Raw genomic sequence first — 19,986 nt, 5'->3', positions numbered from 1 at the left:
CCCAAACTGGAATCAACACAAGTTTTATTAACACTCACATGGATAAATAAATTATGTAATGCAATCAAGGGGATACAATAAAAGAATAAAAATGAATAATTTATAGTTATATTCAAAAACATGGATAAATATCACAACCATAATGTTAAGGGAAAGAAGCCAGACACAAAAACTATAAATTGTTTAAGTCAATTAACGTTAAGTTAAAAAAAAAAAACCACGCACAACTAACCTATGGCTTTTGGATCTATATGTGGTAAAACCATAAAAGAAAAGTATGGAAGTGATTACCATCCAACTCAAGACAGTGGTTAACTTTGGCAGGGGTGGGGCAGCGGGGATGAGGGGATTTCTGGGGTGTTGGTGACATTCCATATTTGACCTGAGTAGTAGTTACATGGGGGTTCATTTTGAGATAATTCAGTGAGTACCATTTTTCTGTATGCTTGTCATATTTCACAATAAAGAAGAGCAAATAGAAAATGCTACCCCTGGGCTTAAAGTATTCAATAGCACTGAATAAATTCAGACTCCTTGCTATGAACTTCATTACTCTGACTATGTTCAATCATCTTCTTCTTGTGCCATTCTACCTTTCACACACCACCTTCTAGCCACACTGGCCTTCTTATGATTCCTCCACATTCCAATCCATTGTCAATTCCTTTGGCTTTTCCTTCACATTACATCCCAAATCTGCTTGCTTCCTACCACCTCTACTGCCATTATTCTTGTCCAAGCCAACAATAATTTCTCTTCCTTTACCAAGGGTGGAGAACAAGGTCACTGGAGGAGAAGAGGTCAAGGAACTGATAGCCAGGATTTGGAAAAAGTCATCTTTGTAGACACTGAAATCAAAAATTATGACAGCAGTGTGTATATTGAGGAGTGAGGGTGAACCAGGAAGAGTGTAACCCAGGAAACAAGAGATAAGTGGAACCAAGTAAGGTAATGGGTAGTGCAGTCTGGATGATACGACATTCAAAGCTGAGAGCTTTCAGGAGCATGGTTTGGAATTGGCAACAAAGAGCAAGGAGGATGCCTACTCCACTTCTCCAAGCCCAGTGGTGCAATTATCTGATTGATGTTAAGAAAACTGAGCACAAATAAAATCCCACAAATTGTAATCAAGAATGGATAGATTAGATAGATAGATAGATGATAAAGTAGTTACCTTTCCTTTATAATGTTCTGCAAGCAAATTGCTAAGTGTTGTTTTTCCTGAATACTGAGGTCCAAATATGAATACTTTCAATGGTGGCATTGGCATAGGTGGAAGAAGATAGGGACGTGGGCTCAATGAAAATGCTTTTAATGCTTCTTCTGATGAAAGACAGTACATTTTACCTAGAAAACTTAAAATATAACATCATCATAAAAGACTGAAAAGCTGTATAAACAAGTTTTAAAATTAAGTTCTGAAAATCTTACTTACCTCACAGAAAAATCTGGTGATCCTGAATTAAAGTTACCTTCTTTTAAAGACAAGGGACATGTACGTCCCCATCTGCTTCTATGCCATCTATATCTTGGTGCAATTAATTTATAAGCTGCAAGTGTACGAAATAACTCATCCTGTTAATCACAAATATTACATTAAAAATGTGAACATAAGTTTTGTTGATATTAATAGCATTATATATTTAATTTCTAATTAGACTGTGCTTAACTATTTAAAAAATAATTTAGAAAGCAAATTTTGGCTTTTTTCTGAATTGTGACATTCTGCACTTGACCTAGATTTAATAAGACTAGTTTTCATTTTTGTTATAAAAACCTGTTTAAATTTTACTGAGCATTTTCTATCATAAGGCATAGAAGATATTTTCAGAAAACAGATTCTGACAAAATTCTTATTGAAAAGGTTTGAAACTGTACCAGTTCCTTTTTTAAAAAATTTATTTTAGTAATATATAAACAACCTAAAATTTCCCCCTTTAACTGCATTCAGATACATAATACATTGGTGTTAATTACATTCACAATATTATACAAACATCACCATCATCCATTACTACACCTTTTTTATCACCCCAGCAGTAATTCTGTACCAATTAAGCTTTAACTACCCCTTTCCTAGCCCTCCCAGCCCCTGGTCACCTGTATTCAAGTTTCTGACAGTATGAATTTATTATTCTAATTGTTTCACATTCGTGAGATCAGACAATATTTGTCCTTTTGTGTCTGGCTTATTTCAATCAACATGATGTATTCAAGGTTCATCCATGTTTATGAATGCAACAGAACTTCATTCTTTTTTTATAGAATATAATATTCTATTGCGTGTACATACCACATTTTGCTTATCCATTCATCTGCTGATGGACACTTGGGTTGCTTCCATTTTTGGCAACTGTGAATAATGCCACTCTAAACATCAGTGTGAAAATATCTGTTTGAGCCCCTACTTTCAATTCTTTCAAGTATATAACTACAAGTGGGGTTGCCAGGTCATACGGTAATTCTATAATTAACTTCCTGAGGAATGGCCAAACTGTTTTCCACAGCAGCTGCACCATTTTACATTCCCATCAACAGTGATGAGTGTTCCTTTTTCTCCACAAGCTCTCCAAAACTTATCTCTCATTTTTTAAATAGTAGCCATTCTACTGGGTGTGAAGTGGTATCTCATTGTGGTTTTGATTTGCATTTCCCTGATGGCTATTGATGTTGACCATCTTTTCATGTGTTTTTTGGCCAATTGCATATCTTCTTTGAAGGAATATCAAATCAAGCTTTTTGCCCATTTTTTAATTGGGTTCTTTGCCTTTTTGTTGTTGAGCTGTAGGATTTCTTCATAGATTCTGGAAATTAAACCTTAATAGATATGTGGTTTCTAAATATTTTCTCCCATTCTGTAGGGTGCTTTTTACTTTTGATGAAGTCCTTTGATGCATAAAAGGTTTTAATTTTGATGAAGCCCCGGAAAAAGTACCAGTTTTTAGTCAATTTACCTACGTTTTTGATTAGTAAAATGTTATATACAGGTTGCTTTTGCATTTACTTAACTATAAGTGGTTCTTCTATTCTTAACATTTAAAGTGTCCCTCAGCAATTCTTTCTGTTGGTGACAGAAAATTTAAGAACTACTTCTGTACAGAATGCAAAGACTCTGTCCTTGTACTATCTTTGCAGGGGACAAAAGAACTGGAGAGAGGTGGCATGGTGGGCCCCTGCAAAGGGAAAGAGTCCAGATTGGCTCCCTCCAATCTTTAGATGTGGGCTTCACATGTATCTATCTGCTGGTTTCAGAGTTGACTATGGAGGACAGATGAGATGGGGAGCTATGGTCTTGCCTGGACCACTGCAGTATCGGAGAGCAAGGAGACATGCATGCACAGTGTAGGGATGCTGTATGCATGTTCCCAGTGGAGGGATGAGAGGTAGCTAATCTTAAGGAGACAGTCAATGCTCAAGGAGCTGAATGAGCCTGGGAATCTCATCAGAATGGCAAGCTGGACTACCATCCTTCTCCATGGAATCCTCAGACAACAAGCTGGGGACTACAACTGTACCCAGTTAAGTCAAAAGGCAGTCACTTTTTCCTTAACCCTCTTTGCTCTCTGAACTTGGGAAGAGAGATAGGAAATGTGTATGATAGCAGACCCTGTTCCTCTCTCAACTCCAAGCCCCTGGGGCAACAGGTCTAGCAGGTGCTGAAGGGAGAAGAGAAGATGAACTTTCAAATGAGTTTAATATTACAATCGTAAAAATGATTGTGACTGATTTCTGGTTAAACAAGGCAGACTGAATTATGCATTTATGTTTGCTGCTATCCCCACACCTCACTAAAATGAGAGTAGAAGAATAAAAAGAAATAAACCCTTAAGGACACAGAGAATGGGAGAGAAGACCAGAGGAGTTGGCAGCTGACCAGTCATGACAACACAATTTTGTAATCTAGAAATAGACAGATGTGTGGTAACAAACTATATCAGACAAATGTGAAAGTTAAGTATCTATGGTTGTAGGGATGGGTAAGGACAACAAGAAGCAAGTTGATTCTCTCCACAAAATCCTAGAAAGTCTCTTAATACCAGGTGCTTCTGAAGGGGGATAAATGTAGAGCAGAAAACAGAAGGATTGGTTGAAAATCTTTAAAAGGAGTTGCTAGAGGTCAAAGCCACTCCCCACTCCAGTCAGCCAAGTACTCATTCTCAGCCACCTCTCTTAAATAGAAGCCTGGAGGCTTACTTTCTGGAGACACTGAACCAGAGAATCTTGGATAAGGGACCCCTGACAAAGCCAAGACCAGAGAAAGGCATAAGATAGCTGGCAGCTTGCCACCACCCTTAAGCTCCCCTCCTACCTGAGCCTTTCCCTGAAAATTCTTTTGGAACTTCCCATGATCCAGCAACTAACAGCTAATGCCCAGCACCACGGAGGGTCTTCAGCACTACTGGCAACTCTGTTGAGATTGAGTGAATACCCCTACATGCCACTGGCTAATTTGCAGGGCTCTGTGCAAAATGAAAATGCAGGGGCCCTAGTTAGAAAATTATTAAGAATTTCAAGACTGCAAAAAACAGGGCATTAAACTTAGTGTGGGACCCTCTAAGTGTGGGACCCTGTGTGACTGTACAGGTCACAAGCCAACCCTGCTCCTGCAGTACAGCTGTTAGATATTTTGAATATCACAGCTGATTCTGGGCACTTTGCAAGCATCACCTCATTTAATCTTTAACAACCCTATGTATTAGGGGTTATTATCCACCCTTACTTTTTTTAACCATTGAATAAATGGTAAGATTATGCAAAGTCACAGATCTGGTAAGCTGTCAAGCTGGAATTCAAACCAGGATGTCTGATTTGAAAAGCAATGCTGTTACGTTCTGCTGTGCTGGGTGCCAGCTTCACAGTGTCCTTCTTCCCACCACACACACACACACACACACACACACACACACTCACACACTCTCACACATACACAGCCCTCTCCTCCCAAATCATCAGTTGTTACAGGTTTCACACTCTTCATCAGGGAGTTAGAGTCTACCTCTCACCCTTTATATCAGTGGTTCTCATCCTTGACAGAATGGGAGAATATCCAAAGGAGGTTTTGTTTTGTTTTATTCTGTTTTAATTGATGCCAGGGTCCTATCCAATAAATTCTGTTTTAACTGTTCTAGGGAGTGCCCCGAGCATTGACATATTTCAAAGACTTCCTAGATGACCCCACTGACAGTCAGGTTTGGAAACCACTGCTTTAAAAATTCCAATTACATGACTTCTCTAAGGATCACCTGTGTTTTGTTTCGTTTTGTTTGGAGTCTAGCTGAAAAGCATGCATCTGAAGTCTTTCAAAACACATAGGAACCTGTAGATCAACAGGCCTTGAACAGTCAGCCTCCCAAACACTACAGCAGGGGTTCTCATACTTCAGCGGGCAAAGAACCCTCTCTGCGTCTTGTGAAAATGTAAATTCCTGGGTCTCATTTCCATACATTCCAAATGCTCAAGGAATCTGCATTTGTAATAAGCTTTGCAGGTGATTCTTTTGGAGGTGGCCTGGACTGCAAGGAAGAAACACTCCTCAAAGGATATAAATAAAGATTTCAGTGTATACAGTTACATTTCTGCTCTTTACAAAAATACAAAGCAGGCATACTTAGTCACACATCTTATGAGCTATAAACTTTGGTCTATGCATGCAATTATTTCTAAGGACAAACTTTCTAACTGGAAAACTCCTCCAGGTTTTATGGATATTTTTTTTCTTTTGCCCTCAGTGAGAACCTAGAAGAGGAGGCCTCAGCACACAATTTACTTTTCCCCATGCTTTGCTGATCAGTTCTGCTCCTCCTCCTCTTCAGCACCAGTTGTTACTGAGATCTCAGCACATATTCCAACCAAGCTCACCCACTGAGATCTATGGATTTCACAGGACAGGATAGCAAAATGACCTTTTTCTTCAAAGATTATATTATTTGCATTATGAGATCTATTTATGATTCTTTATTTGGCTTTTCATTTCTATTTATATAGGTGAAACTAAACTTCCCAGAATATATCAAATCCTCCAATTAATAGTCCTTGTGTCCCTTTAACACTGAACACAGTTATAATTGGATCACTATCACATCTGGAGTGTATCAATGTCAGGAATACAGCAACTATTAACGAAAATTGGTTGACTGAAGGAATGAATGAGTGCTTTTGGGGTTGAGGGCTTATATTGATTTGTTCTTCATCAATGCTGCAATTTTTAACCGAATCTGGGTTTCTTTCTTTTTCGTTATTCCTATGGTTAACTGTTCTGATTTTATTCTTTTTTTGCTTCAAAATTTTTGTTTTGTTTTGTTTTGTTTGGAGTCTAGAGAAATACTGTGCTAATATCACAGCTTCTACCATTTTTATAAAAGATATCCTAAAACTCCTTTTAAACTTTGTAAAGATACAATTAAAGTCACAACATATATGGTGGAAATTGTGTACCCCGATTTAGACATGTTCCGATCTGGGTCTGCATTCTGATGGGTGCAGATCTATTGTAAATAAGATCTCTTGAAGATGTTACTTCAGTTAAGGTGTCATCCAGCTGAATCAGGTTGGGCTTTAATCTGGGGTATAGATGTCCTTTATAAGCAGAGGGAAAGTCAGAGGGAGAAAGAAATCACAGGAGCAGCCAAAAGCTGGAAGTCAACGGAACCCAGAGGAGAAAGGAGAAGACACTGCCATGTGCAATGACATGTGACAGAAAAGCCAGGAACCCCAAAGCCTGCCAGCCAGCCAGAAGATACCAATCCCAGGAGGAAGCAAGCCTCTAGCCTCTGAAACTGTGACCCAATAAACTCCTGTTGTTAAGCCAATCCATTGTATAGTATTTGTTTTAGAAACTAGAAAACTAAAACAACATATAATGAGAAAGTAGACTTTCAACCGGTTAAATATAACTTACATTTTCCATTAGGTCACTAATTTCTTCCTCTGCACTCTGAAGTCTAGTCAAAACAGCTGCTCTTTTTAGGCCCAGATACTTAAGCCGATCCATAACTGTCTAAATTTAAAGAACAAGTGTTTAATTATATTGGCATTCGAATATCTCAAACATTCTGGAAAAGTACTTTCTACATCTTTCTCAAGTTCAGGTAAGTTTGGGAAAAATAGAAACAAAATAAATATTTTGGAATTCAAAGAGACCATGAGCTAGTATAATTTCTTTATTTTACAATTAGTGAAACTAAGAAACAGTCCATTCCACTACATCCTGGTACCAACATGATCACAGTTAGAACTCCCCAGGGGACTAACACCTGTCGTTACTATAGCACTTGCCACATCAACTATGAAATCTTTCTGCACTCTGAGGACTGGAAGTTACTGTCTACTATCTTCCCACACCACAGAGGATGCCTAAACCCAAAATACAGGGATACTATCCCTTAGACTCAACAGTTATTGTGAGGTAGACAACTATTGCTTTTTTGCTGATCTAGCATCTTTATAACCCATTATTCTGGTAATAGATAGCTTCTTTGGGGAATGACTCCCTTCCTCCTTGACTCCGGCTGGGCTTATATATCACCAATTCTTACCTCTAGTCCAAAGAGTTTTGTTGCAGTCAGAGGAGGAAGAGAGCACATGAACTAGACTGGACCAATTATAGTCTCCCATGTCCCTGGCTGGTGACATGGGCTCATGACTCATGCTGGGTCAAGCGAAATCCTTCATCAGGATTTTATATATGAACACCAGGGTAAAGAGACTGTCTCTTTCTTCTTGGATCTCAAGAATTATACTGTGTGATACAAAGTAGAAGAATCTGATTTTTAAAAATGATGCTAACACATAGAATCTGAGGTGAGAGATGGTAAAATAGACAAAGTCTTGATAGTGTATGGTAATCTGCGGTAGACTGCATTTGTTTTACAATTCCTTCTTCTCTTCCTTCCCTTTCCATGGTATGGGAACCCTGGGTCCCCGTGTCTTGAAGACTACACACAGCAGTTTGCTTGACCTAGGACAGTTAATGTTTGACCTATTCTTGTAAAATCAGGCCTTCATGCTAAATGTAATCTATAACTACCTTCTCCCTGAGACTCCCTGAGATAGCTATCTTCAAGATAATCTATAATCCTCCCCTCCTCCCCGTTGATTACAATCAATCCCTCCCTACACTGCAAGTCCGCCTTATGCTCTCATACCCACTGGAATGTCGAGCCCTTATAACCAGCTTATTCAGCTCCCCCAAAGTGCAGAGTATTTTCACATTGAGCTCTGCACTTGCTTCCATTCAGAGCAACTCCTGAATCCATTCAGAGCAGCTCCTGAATTCAGGGCAGTGTGGACTCCCCACCCTGCCGGTAAGACCCATAATAAAGGCTCATGTCTGTATCCGGTGCTTTCTTTAGTCCTTTGGCTACAAAAGCCCTCCTGGTCTGTGATACATGGTTCATTTTGGGTGGAGTACACTTTCCTATCCATCAATGTTGAGCTCATCTGTGTGACTTACTTTGACCAATGAAATATGGGCAGAAGTTTCAGGGTAACATTTTCAAAATGAGGCCTTAAGAGGCTTGACAACCCACTACCCAGTGAAGTTCATGAAAATTATGAAAAAAAAATAACCATTTAAAGTCTCTGGACATGGTCCTAAGGGCATATAGCAAATGTAGAAACATTTATTCAAGAAAATCTACTAAAACTTTGTAAAAATAGGTATTTAAACCAAAACCCACTCCTTCCTTCTCCCTACCCAGCTCAGGAAGACAGAAACGCAATTCCAGATTATTGCAGCCAAGAACACAGGACTTTCTGTTCCCTCAGCTCCTAGTCAGAGTTCCCAGGAGGGTCAGGACATCAGCATTTCTTATCCTGCACCTGTTCCTGAAGCTAAGTTTTGGGCTAGAGTGGGTGAGAAGTAGGAGAGCTCAATTAATGGGACAGAGGTTTTAACTTGGGAGCAATGCCACCGAGAATACTGGGCCCCTAGTCACCATGGCCCTAGCTCATCGGCAATGGTTCATTGTTGGGAGAGACAAGCTGAGAAGACATCAGGCTACTTCTGCCCCCTTCCACCAAATGCTGAGCTCCTAAAGCAAGGATGTCATTCAGAGACAAGTGTACCATCGTCCCCACCCCAAGATTCAGACTGAATGTATTCAACCCCTCTCACTCCATCACCCTAAAAAACAACACAAAACAAAACAAGCCTTTATGATCCAGGCCTACCTTTGGTTCCTAGACCTCATTATGCTCTTTCTTGCCTCTGGGGCTTTATAGACTCTTCCTTCTGCATAGAACACTCTCCTACCTCCCTCACCTCTCCTAGTCTTCAAGGTCCAATTCCTACTTGTTCTTAAAAGTTTCAACTCAAAGTTAATTTTATATAGGTAGCCCTCCTCACTCCTCATCCGACTATATTTTGTTCTCTTGCCATCAGTTCCTACAGTACCTTGTACTTCCCTGACCATAGCATAAACTGCCCTTTAAATATTCCTCTTACCAGTATATTGGGTACTACACGGAGAGAGGAACTCATCAACTCAACTGCCTCCTTTCCATATGGATCCCTAGAATATACTATAATGCTGAGCACCTATGAACTATTCAAGAAATGGTTACTGTGTTTTTGTATTATCTTATTATTTTTGTACTTTCTGATTACTTTAAGCAATGAATGTGTATAACTAATGCAAAGTACCAACAATAGGGAAAACTCCATGTGAGGTGGTTGTATACAGGAATTCTGTACCTTCTGCATTTTTTTTTTCATAAAATCTACAACTTCTTTAAATAAAAAAAAATCATCATTAAAAATCAGAAGTAAATGAAGACATTTCATTTTGGAAAAAACAATAATCCTTACCTGCTGTTCCTTACATTCTAAATGGGGAGTTATCATAAGAAATACATTTAAATGCTACATTTTGTGTTGTTAACAATATAAACAGATGAATTACTATTGCATTTTAGCCCAAAATCAGACATTACCTTAAAAATTCATACATTTTAAAAATCCTCTTTCAAAATATCATTTCCTTCTTTCTGTTATAAACATCTTGAAAAAATTCTTTTTCTATAGTTCCATCTATTTCCTTAGAATAAATTACTAGAATTGGAGCTCCTTCAACAAAGAGCATAGACAGTTAAAAATGCTTTCAGCTCCATATATGCCATATTATTTTCCAGGATGATTGTGCCACTGTATGCTCCTACTAACAGGAACTCCATTACCCCAACCATCCTCTGAATCCAGGATTTTGAATACATTTGTTGAATATGCAAGAAAATGCTGTATTGTTGTTTAAGTTTGTATTTCTTTAACTAACAATTAAATTGAGGTTTTAAAAAATATTTATTGGACATTTCCTTATAAGTTACTTGTTCATGACCTTTGCCTATTTTTTCTATTGAAACATTTTCCCTTTTCCTATTGAAATATCCAGGGGTATTTTTTAAATAATTAAAATTATTCAAACTTTGTTTATAATAAATATGGAAATATGTCATGTACTGCACAATTCACTCATTTAAAGTGTATTGTTCAATGGTTTTTAGTATATTCAGAGACGTGCACTCATCACCACACTTAGTTTTGAACATTTTCATCACCCCCAAAAAGAAATACAGTCCCATCAGTAGTCACTCCTCATCTCCCCCTCTCAACGTCTACCTCCATGCAACCACTAATCCATTTTTTTTCTCTATAGATTTGCCATTTTGGACATTTCATATAAATGGAATCACATAAAGTGGTCTTTTTTGGCTGGATTCTTTCACTTAGCATAAGGTGATCAAAGTTCATCAATGTTTTAACATGGATCAGTACTTTGTTCCTTTTTATTGTTGAAAAATATTCCATTGTATGACTATATCACATTTTTATACATTGATTAGTTGATGGACATTTGGGTTGTTTCTACTTTTCAGATATTATGAATAGTGCTGCTATGAACATGCCTGTACAAGTTTTTCCGTCGACATACGCTTTCGTTTCTCCTAGGATGTACCTAGAAGTGGAATTGCTGGGCCATATGGTATGTTTAACATTTTGAGGAACTGGTAAATTGTTTTCCAAAGCAGTTGTGACATTTTACAATCTCATCAGCAATGTATGAAGGTTCCAGTTTCTATACATCCTTGCCAACAACACTTGTTATTATCTGTTTTTGTTTTTCCTTTTTTAATTTTAGCCATCCTTGTGGGTGTGAACAAACAGCATGGTTTTGATTTGCATTTCTCTAATGACTAATGATGATAAGAATCTTTTCATGTGCTTTCGACTGTCATTGCCTTTTAATTTTCCTTGGGGTACATTTTGTCATACAGAGATTTTAAATTCAAATTCAGTTTTGAATAAAATATGGACAGATGAATAAATATAACATCAAAATTTTAAGCATAAAAGTGAATTTTTCAAAATTAAGTGGATATTAAAATGTAAGTATATTTCATTTCTGATGTTTATTAAAATTAGTATAATCCAGTCAATTTTTCTTTTTTTTTACATTGTGAGCTATTCTTACCAAACATTGCACTCACCGTAAAGAGCTCCTCTGGTGGCTTATTTCCATCTAGCTCAATGAGATACTGGGAATTGTGTTCAGCCATTATTTCCTACACATAATAGAAAAGAAACCTTATAATCTAGGATCATCAGGAAAACTGAATACAACCTCAGAATCTGAATACTCTACAAAGAACTCTTTAAAGTTAAATCTTTTGCTTTATACATGGTATAATGTACATTATTTTTGGTGTTCAAGTCATCTATTGCAAATGCCAGAACTAGTCATCTTTACAACCAATTTTATTTCCCTTCTGTTTTTTTTTTTTTTTTTTCAGTTTTTCTCTACACTGTAGTCTTAAAGTCCTTCCTAATAGAAAATGTTTTGGGATGTCAATCTGTATGTATTGCAGCTTTGCTATCTGGTTTTGAAACCAGAGTCTGATTGAAATTTAAATCACAAAGACCTTCTTTATATAGATATTAGCATCATTAAAAAATAAAGTACATTTTTATTATAAAATACATTTTTGTTATAGAAAATTTATAAAACCAAAAAGTAGATAGAAAAAAAAAGTCTAATCCACCCAAGGGTAAATACTACTAATGTTTCCCTTACACCTTTTATTCCATAAAATTTTTTCCCATGTTTGAGATCATAACATATATATAACTTTAAAGTTTACTTTTTCCACTGAGCATTATAATTAACCTTTCCCTATACTTTTTCAAGATCACTGTCATTACAACATTTTAATAGCTTTATAAAATTTCATACTGTGGCTATAGTACAATTTATTTAAAGCTCCTTTGCTGTTTGACATTTTGGTAGGTTACACTATTTTGATTTTTTTCAAGGATTTCTTTTTATTTTAGTTTAATTTTAAAATTAAATTATTCTTCAATAATTACAAAACTCGCATTAACTGCAACCAGTGAAGGAATGCAAACAAGTACTATATAAAAACAGTCAACACTTCCTCTACCCTGCTTCTCCGCCCTGCCACCCACCCCATATGTCTCTTTTCTCACCATTCTCCTAATTAATATAAATGTAGAAACACATGTAAATGTGATAACACTGAATAAGTATTCTTTTACTATATCCTGATATACTGGTATTCTTTTCTATATGAAAATAATATGGCATATATGTCATTGAAAGCATTTTTAAATGTCTATGCTCTTCATTCAAGGAGCTCCAATTCTAGTAATTTATTGTAAGGAAATAAATGGAAATATAGAGCAAGATTTTTTCAAGATGTTTATAACAGAAAGAAGCAAATGATATTTTGAAAGAGGATTTTTTAAATGTGTGAATTTTATAATTATTGTCTGATTTTTGGCAATAGAATGTAATAGTAACTCTTCTGTATATCTTGCTAACAACGGGAAACACATCATTTAAATATATTTCTTATGATAACTCCCCATTTAGAATTTAAGGAAGAACAAGTGGGGATTATTGTTCAGATTTTGAAAAGTAGGTTTTAATATTAACAGGCATTGCCAGTTAGCTTTACAAAAGGCTGTAGCAACTCAAATCTCTTACCAGCAATGAAAGAAAATGTTCCTTTCTTCCATCCACCATTGGTTATTTTAGCTTTTAAATTCCTGCCAAACTGACAGCTTAAAAATGAGATCAATTTGTTTTACTTTTTAATCCCTCTTGCTACAAGTGAGGTCCAGCATTCAGATTTCTATCTCTGTAAACCACCTAACCATAACCTCTGTGCATTTTTCTATTAGATTGTTTCTTTTTCCTAACACTCCTGGAAAGTCTTTAACCCTTATCTATTGAATGTATTGCAAATATTTTACCTTTCTAAGATTTATCTTTTGAATTTGCTTATGGTGTTTTCTGCAATATGAAATAATTTTATTATCCTATTTTCATTGTTTCTAGGTTTCCCTCTTGCTTAGATTTTCTCTATCACAAGGTTATATTAATATTCTTCTAAATTTTCTATTTTTTGTTTTTAATATTAAAATCTAAAATCCACCTGTATTGTATTTTTGTATACTGACAATGCTGAACTTCATCTGAGCCCTGTGCTCTCAAAGAGCAGGAATGTCGAGAAACAGACTCACCTCCACCCTTCCTGTACATCCATCTCCATGCTTTCTCTTAACTCCAAAAAGTCTCACAGGTGATTCCCTTGTTTACCTGCCTTTATAAAATCCCAGGCCCCCTTCCTTTTCAATGAGAAGGCCCTCATTAATGAACAACTCCCTATTGCAAAAGCCTGAACAAAGAATACTCTGAATTTTCCAGCGTCTTTTGTCTTTCACAATATGTGCGATACGATTCTAAGTGTTTGTTTTCTTTTAGACAGATGGCAGATTATGCCAGCACCATTCATTACTATCACAAATAACTGTACTCTTAACAAGGAAGTGCAAGCATTTCTGCATTTCAGATTCTTCCCTTAAGCATAATCTTCATGAGTGGACTTACTGAGTCAAAGTTTATGAACATTTCCAATGTGATGCATTCATGCACAGGTCAGACCAAGAATGAGTTGGGATTTGAAGACAAGCAAGAGTGTGACTTGGCCTTGGATTATTCCTGAAGGAGTGTGCAGGATATAAAACAGAAAAGGATGCAAGTGACTTTGCTCTTACTTGTTTTCCTTGCATCTCTTGGAAGCACGCTGAATTTTGGTAGCCTTGGCCTCCCAATTGAAATGACAACTCAGCCAGGTTCAAGGAGACTAGAATTACAGGCTCACAATTGTATTTCTATTCAGCAAGTGTCAGCTGGGCCTAAAGTCTAGGTTCTTGGCTTTAAAATTCTTACTTGGTCAGCACTAGGGCAATCCATTCTTCTCTATGCTTTTCTGCAGGGCCTAGACATTTTCCACTTGTGGACTGTTTGGGATAAGCTCCCCAACAAAAGCCACCCTAATTTACATGCCTGTCAGCAAGGTATGAGAATGTCTGCTTTACCATATACTTGCTAGCATTAGGAATTATTATTTATTCATGTTTTAAAATTAGATCATGGAAATGATATTTTGTTATTTAAATCTGTATTATCAGTGAGGCTGAATATTTTTCTACGCACTTATTGCACTGTGGTCTTTCTTTTTTGTCAGCCATCTCCTCATAATTGTTCACCATTTATCTCAGGAGGGTATGAACTTCTGGGTTTTAAAAAATCATTTCTATGACCTTTTGGTATATCAAAGCTATAAATCATTTGTAATACTTAAGGTGGATATTTTTCCAGTTTGTTTTCTGTCACTTAAGTGAGCTTTTTTTTTCCCTTATAGAATTTTGCATTTAATGAAATTGAAGCAATCTTTCTTTTTCCTTTGTGAGCTCTTCACTTGTTCTGATGAACATCTATTAGGCATCACCACTTGCCAGAGACTTTGATGCACTGGGCGTCAGCGATGCCAAGAAATGTGACCTCATCTCTAGCCTTGAAGAGACTAAGTCTGCTTTTCTCCCATGAATATAGTTTTCAAATTTTTGAATCTTATTCTAATTATGCTTTATTTCATAGCCAGTGTCAGCCAGTTAAGGAGCACACAGGATAATTTTGTTGAAAGAAGAAGGATGTTATTGATAGACATATAATTTATTATAAAAAAGCTTTGTTTAGGGGGCAAGGCAAGATGGCGGCATAAGGAGGTGTGGAATTTAGTTAGTCCTCTGGAACAACTAGCATAAGCCAGGAATAACTAGTAAATACTCTGGAACAACTATTGGGGGACATCTGTGACTGGACAAACATCGTACACCAGTCTGGAATGGGTGGAATGGCTGAGATCACAGCATAAGAACTGTAAGTAAAGCTCCCCAAACTGCAGAGCTGGCGCCCTTCCCCCACTAGCATGGCAGGCTGAGTTGGAAGACTTCCTGTGGGAAAAAGAAGCAGTCTACTAGGAGGAAGGGAAGGTAGCTCAACAAACTCCAATTGTGGTTTAAATTAATGATTTTTTACTACTGAATACAAGCTATGAGCACAGATAAACCAGAAGCAAGCAGGAAAGGAACCTGAGGCTTCTCCTGGCAGAGACAAGGTGGGGCTGATAGAAAAAAAATACATAAATAAATAAGAATGGAGGCTTTTGGAGTCGGCTGAGCTCATAATACTGAAAAAGGGCTGTGGCCTAAAAAAAAGGGACATATAGAACCAGGCACCAAATCCGGTTCTTGACTGGTAACTGGGGGGCTGGGGACTGCCTCTGAAAAGGGGATTTCTTTCTTTTTTCCTTTTTTTTCTCTCATTCTAAGTAGCTCATTAAAGAAAGCCCCAGGCATTTTCAATTGTCAGTGCTTACCCAGGCAAGAGTGAAGTTGAGATAGAGAGTCAAAGGAAGAAGTCAAATGTAGGAAATAAATCCCTAAAGACCTTATCTTCCCTAAGAAGAGGGGAAGGCGGGGCACAGTTCAAATGGCTGCCCTTCCTCAGAGAACTCAGACCCTAGGGCCTGGGGGGAAAAAAAAAACAGAGAAACAGCTTAAGCTTGTCTTCTGACACTCTCAGCCCCTGGCAGGGACAGGGTCTACTGAGAATTAAAGGGAATGCACTTGTTTATGCCAGCGGGGGCTGTAGACTGACAAGCACCACCTGCTCAGCAGAACAGGAAAAGGACAGCATCTAGAGGCCTCATAGGAAAGTCTGACAATTTTCTGGGTCTCATCCTCTGGGACACTTGATACTGATTACACCCTCTTCCTGAGACCTGGGCCCATCTGGTCTGAGAAAATCTGATTGGGGTAATAAAGATAACCAGATGCCTAGAAAAAAAATATTATGAATTACACTAGGAAAATGAAGATATGGCCTGGTCAAAGGAACAAACTTATACTTCACATGAGATACAGGAGTTGAAACAACTCATTAAGGATCTTCAAAAAATATGCTAAATTAATTGAAAAATCAAATCAACGAGTTGAGGGAGGATATGGCAAAAGAGATGAAAGATAAAAAGGAGACATTGGGCAAACTAAGGAAGTACTTGAAAGTTTGAAAAAACAACTGGCAGAACTTATGGGAATAAAAGGCACAACAGAAGAGATGAAAAACACAATGGAGACTTACAACAGCAGATTTGAAGAGGCAGAAGAAAGGATTCAGGAACTAGAGGACAGACCATCTGAAATCCTACATAAAAAAGAACAGATAGAGAAAAGAATGGAAAAATATAAGCAGGGTCTCAGGAAACTGAATGACAACCTGAAGTGCATGAACATATGTGTCATGGACATCCCAGAAGGAGACGAGAAGGGAAAAGAGGCAGAAAGAATAATGGAGTAAATAATCACTGAAAATTTCCAATTTCTTATAAAGACATAAAATTGCAGATCTAAGAAGCACAGTATACCCCAAACAGAATTAGATCTGAATAGACCTACTCCAAGACACATAATAATCAGATCGTCAAATATCAAAGACAAAGAGAGAATTCTGAAAGCAGCAAGAGAAAAGCGATCCATCACATACAAAGGAAGCTCAATAAGACTATGTGTGGATTTCTCAGTAGAAACCATGGAGGCAAGAAGGTAATGGTATGATATATTTAAGATACTGAAAAACTGCCAACCAAGAATTCCATATCAAGCAAAACTGTCCTTCAGAAATGAGAGAGAGTTTAAAATATTTTCAGACAGATACTGAGAGAGTTTGCGAACAAGAGACCTGCTCTACAGGAAATACTAAAGGGAGAACTACAGGCATATATGAAAAGACAAGAGAGAGAGGTTTGGAGAAGAGAGAAGAAATGAAGACTACCTGTAAGGGTAAAAGGAGAGAGAGAAAAAAAATAAAAATAAGATAGACATATAAAATCCAGAAGACAAAATTGTAGACAGTAGACATAACATTGAGTGAAATTAGGCAGAAACAAAACAACAGAATCTCTATGGACTCACTAATATGAACTAACATTTATAAGTGAAATTTGAGAGTTGAAGTTGAGGAGAATAAGGGTTGTCAGGAAATAGAAGTTAGAAAATGGGCATTTAATGCTGAAGGAGTACATAAGACTCAACAGGATTGACTGTATAGATCCAGAAATGAATAGCATAATACTGTGTGATGGTAGTACAATATTGTAAGTACTCTGAACAAAGATGAGTATAAGTCTGGTTGAAAGTGGAAGGCTAGGTGCATGTATGACACCAGAAGGAAAGATAGAAGATAAAGACTTGGATTGTATAACTTAGCAATGGTCAGTGATGGTGATCAAATGTACAAATATAAGAATGTTTTTAAAAGAGAGAGAACAAATGAATGTCAACATTGCAAGGTGTTGAAAATTGGATGGTATAGAGAAAAATACAATCAATGCAAACTAGAATCTATAGTTAACAGTAACATTGTAAGATGCTTCCATTAATTGGGGGATATAATTGGGGGATTAAGAAAGGGATATAATGGAGTGATATGGATTCTTGGTGTTGCTGCTATGTGACCTTTTCATTATATTTTCTCTTATTTTTATTTTTCTTCTCTCTTTTATATTTTTGTTCTTCATTTTTTTCTCCTTTTCCTCTTTCTTTGTGGAAGAAATGGAAATATCCTCATGTAGATTGTGGTGGTGAATGCATAATTATGTGATTACCCTGGGAATCATTGATGATTTACTACTTAGAATGGATTGTATGGTAAGTGAATAAAAATGTTTAAAAAATAAACAGAGGGATACAAGTGCTAGAAAAAATGTGGAGAGAGGGATGTACCTATTCACTGTTGGTAGGGAAGTAGAATGAGGCAGCCCATCTGGAGGGCAGTGTGGTGGTTCCACCGGAAGCAAACTATGGGGTTGCCACATGGTCTTGCAATCCCGTCATTGGGTACATACTTGGAAGAACCGAGAGCAGGGACATGAATAGACATCGCATACTGGTGTTTATGGTGGTAGTATTCATGATTCGCAATGGATGGAGGTGACCTAAGGGTACATTGACTGATAAACAGAATGGTGAACTGTGGTGTATACATACAATAGAATACTGAGCAGCAGCAAGAAGAAATGAAGTTGTGAGGTATGCAACCAGGTGAATGGACTTTGAGGACAGTATGTTGAGTGAAATAAGCCAGAACTGAAAAAGCAAACATTATAACACCTCACTAATATGGATTAACTATAATGCACAAACTCTGAGAAGTGAATGTAAGAGCACAGGATATCAGGGGAAGGCTTATGGTAAAGTTTCCTAGATTGTAAGCTCTTATAGCAGTCACATCTATTCATGAGTTGTAATGGTTATTTCCAACTTCTGAGATGATGAGCTGTTTGTATATGACCTGGTTGGTCCCTGGAACTTCAGGTATCTCTGTGACACCTGAGACTCAGAGCCAGAGTTCAGCAGCTATGAATGTTAGCATTAACCTATACAGCAAATATTAAAGAAGCTGAAAAAGAGATCAGACTTTAACTAGAGATATGAACAAAATGGACTTCGTTAGGTCTAAGGTACACCAGACTAAAGGGAAAAGGATGATATTGACTGTGTTTCAAACATTAACTTCTGTGTGAGACCAAAGGAAGAGATGTTTATTTGGTGGAAAATGTATATTTTCTGAAGCATGCTATATAATGTAACTTGTATGGTCAGTTTACTCAAACACTGTAATTACATGGAACGTTGAATAGGATGTGACATCTGGTTGGTTTGTATAGGTTAGCATGAAACCCCAACACATCCTAGAGTAATCTGGGCAGAGAATAAAAAGTATTTGCAAAGCTCTCTTGAGGGACTGGGGGAAATATAAGAAGTATTAAACTTCCCCACCTGGGGAATTCCTGATATTCCTGCAAGCACTGGGGACTACCATTGTAGAAGGCCAATCCCTCAACCTTGAGGCTTGCCCTTATGGAGCTTGTTACTGCAAAGGAGAGGCTAAGCCTACTTATTATTGTGCCTAAAAGTCACCCCCAGAGAACCTCTTTTGTTGCTCAGATAAGGCCTCTCTCTCTAAGCCAACACTGTAGGTAAACTCACTGCCCTCCCTGCTAAGAGGGACATGACTCCCAGGGGTGTAAATCCCCCTGGTAACATCGGGCATGACTGCTGGGGATGACCTTGGACCTGATATCATGGGACTGAGAAAGTCTTCTTGACCAAAAAGGGGAAGAGAAGTGAAAGAAAATAAAGTTTCAGTGGCTGAGAAATTTCAAAAGGAGCTGGGAGGTCATCCTGGAGGTTATTCTTATGCATTATATAGATATCCCTTTTTAGTTTGTAGTGTATTAGAATAGCTAGAAGGAAATACCTGAAACTGTTGAACTGCAATCCAGCATCCTTGAATCTTATAGATGATCATATAACTATATAGCTTATATGGGAGGACTGTGTGATTGCAAAAACCTTGAGGCCCACACTCCCTTTAATCTGGTGTATGGACAGATGAATTTAAAAAAGACGGAGAAAAATTAAATGAATAATGGGGTGTGGGGGGAAGGAGTATGAGATGTTTTGGGTGTTCTTTTTACTTTTTAAAAAATTTTTATTATTTTTATTTTTATTTCTTGGAGTAGTGAAAATGTTCAAAAAATTGTGGTGATGAATGCCCAACT

General features: G+C 37.3%; 1 protein-coding gene across 2 annotated transcripts in view; it reads right to left on the bottom strand.

Annotated features, from left to right (window-relative positions):
* AK9 (adenylate kinase 9) overlaps positions 1-19,986 on the bottom strand; it is a 207,911-nt gene that overhangs the window by 151,739 nt on the left and 36,186 nt on the right. The window contains exons 10-13 of one of the 2 annotated variants that reach the window (XM_037842266.1): positions 11,485-11,559; positions 6,899-6,997; positions 1,436-1,575; positions 1,175-1,355 (exon numbers count right to left, since the gene is read on the bottom strand). In XM_037842266.1, coding sequence (XP_037698194.1) covers positions 1,175-1,355; positions 1,436-1,575; positions 6,899-6,997; positions 11,485-11,559 — 495 coding nt within the window. The remainder of the gene's footprint in view (positions 1-1,174; positions 1,356-1,435; positions 1,576-6,898; positions 6,998-11,484; positions 11,560-19,986) is intronic. The other variant, XM_037842267.1, reaches the window with a different exon arrangement.

Source organism: Choloepus didactylus, chromosome 7 (genome assembly GCF_015220235.1).
Source record: "Choloepus didactylus isolate mChoDid1 chromosome 7, mChoDid1.pri, whole genome shotgun sequence".
NCBI lineage: Eukaryota > Metazoa > Chordata > Mammalia > Pilosa > Megalonychidae > Choloepus > Choloepus didactylus.
Note: the sequence above shows the minus strand (reverse complement) of the source record. Positions and strands in the feature narration are given on the sequence as shown.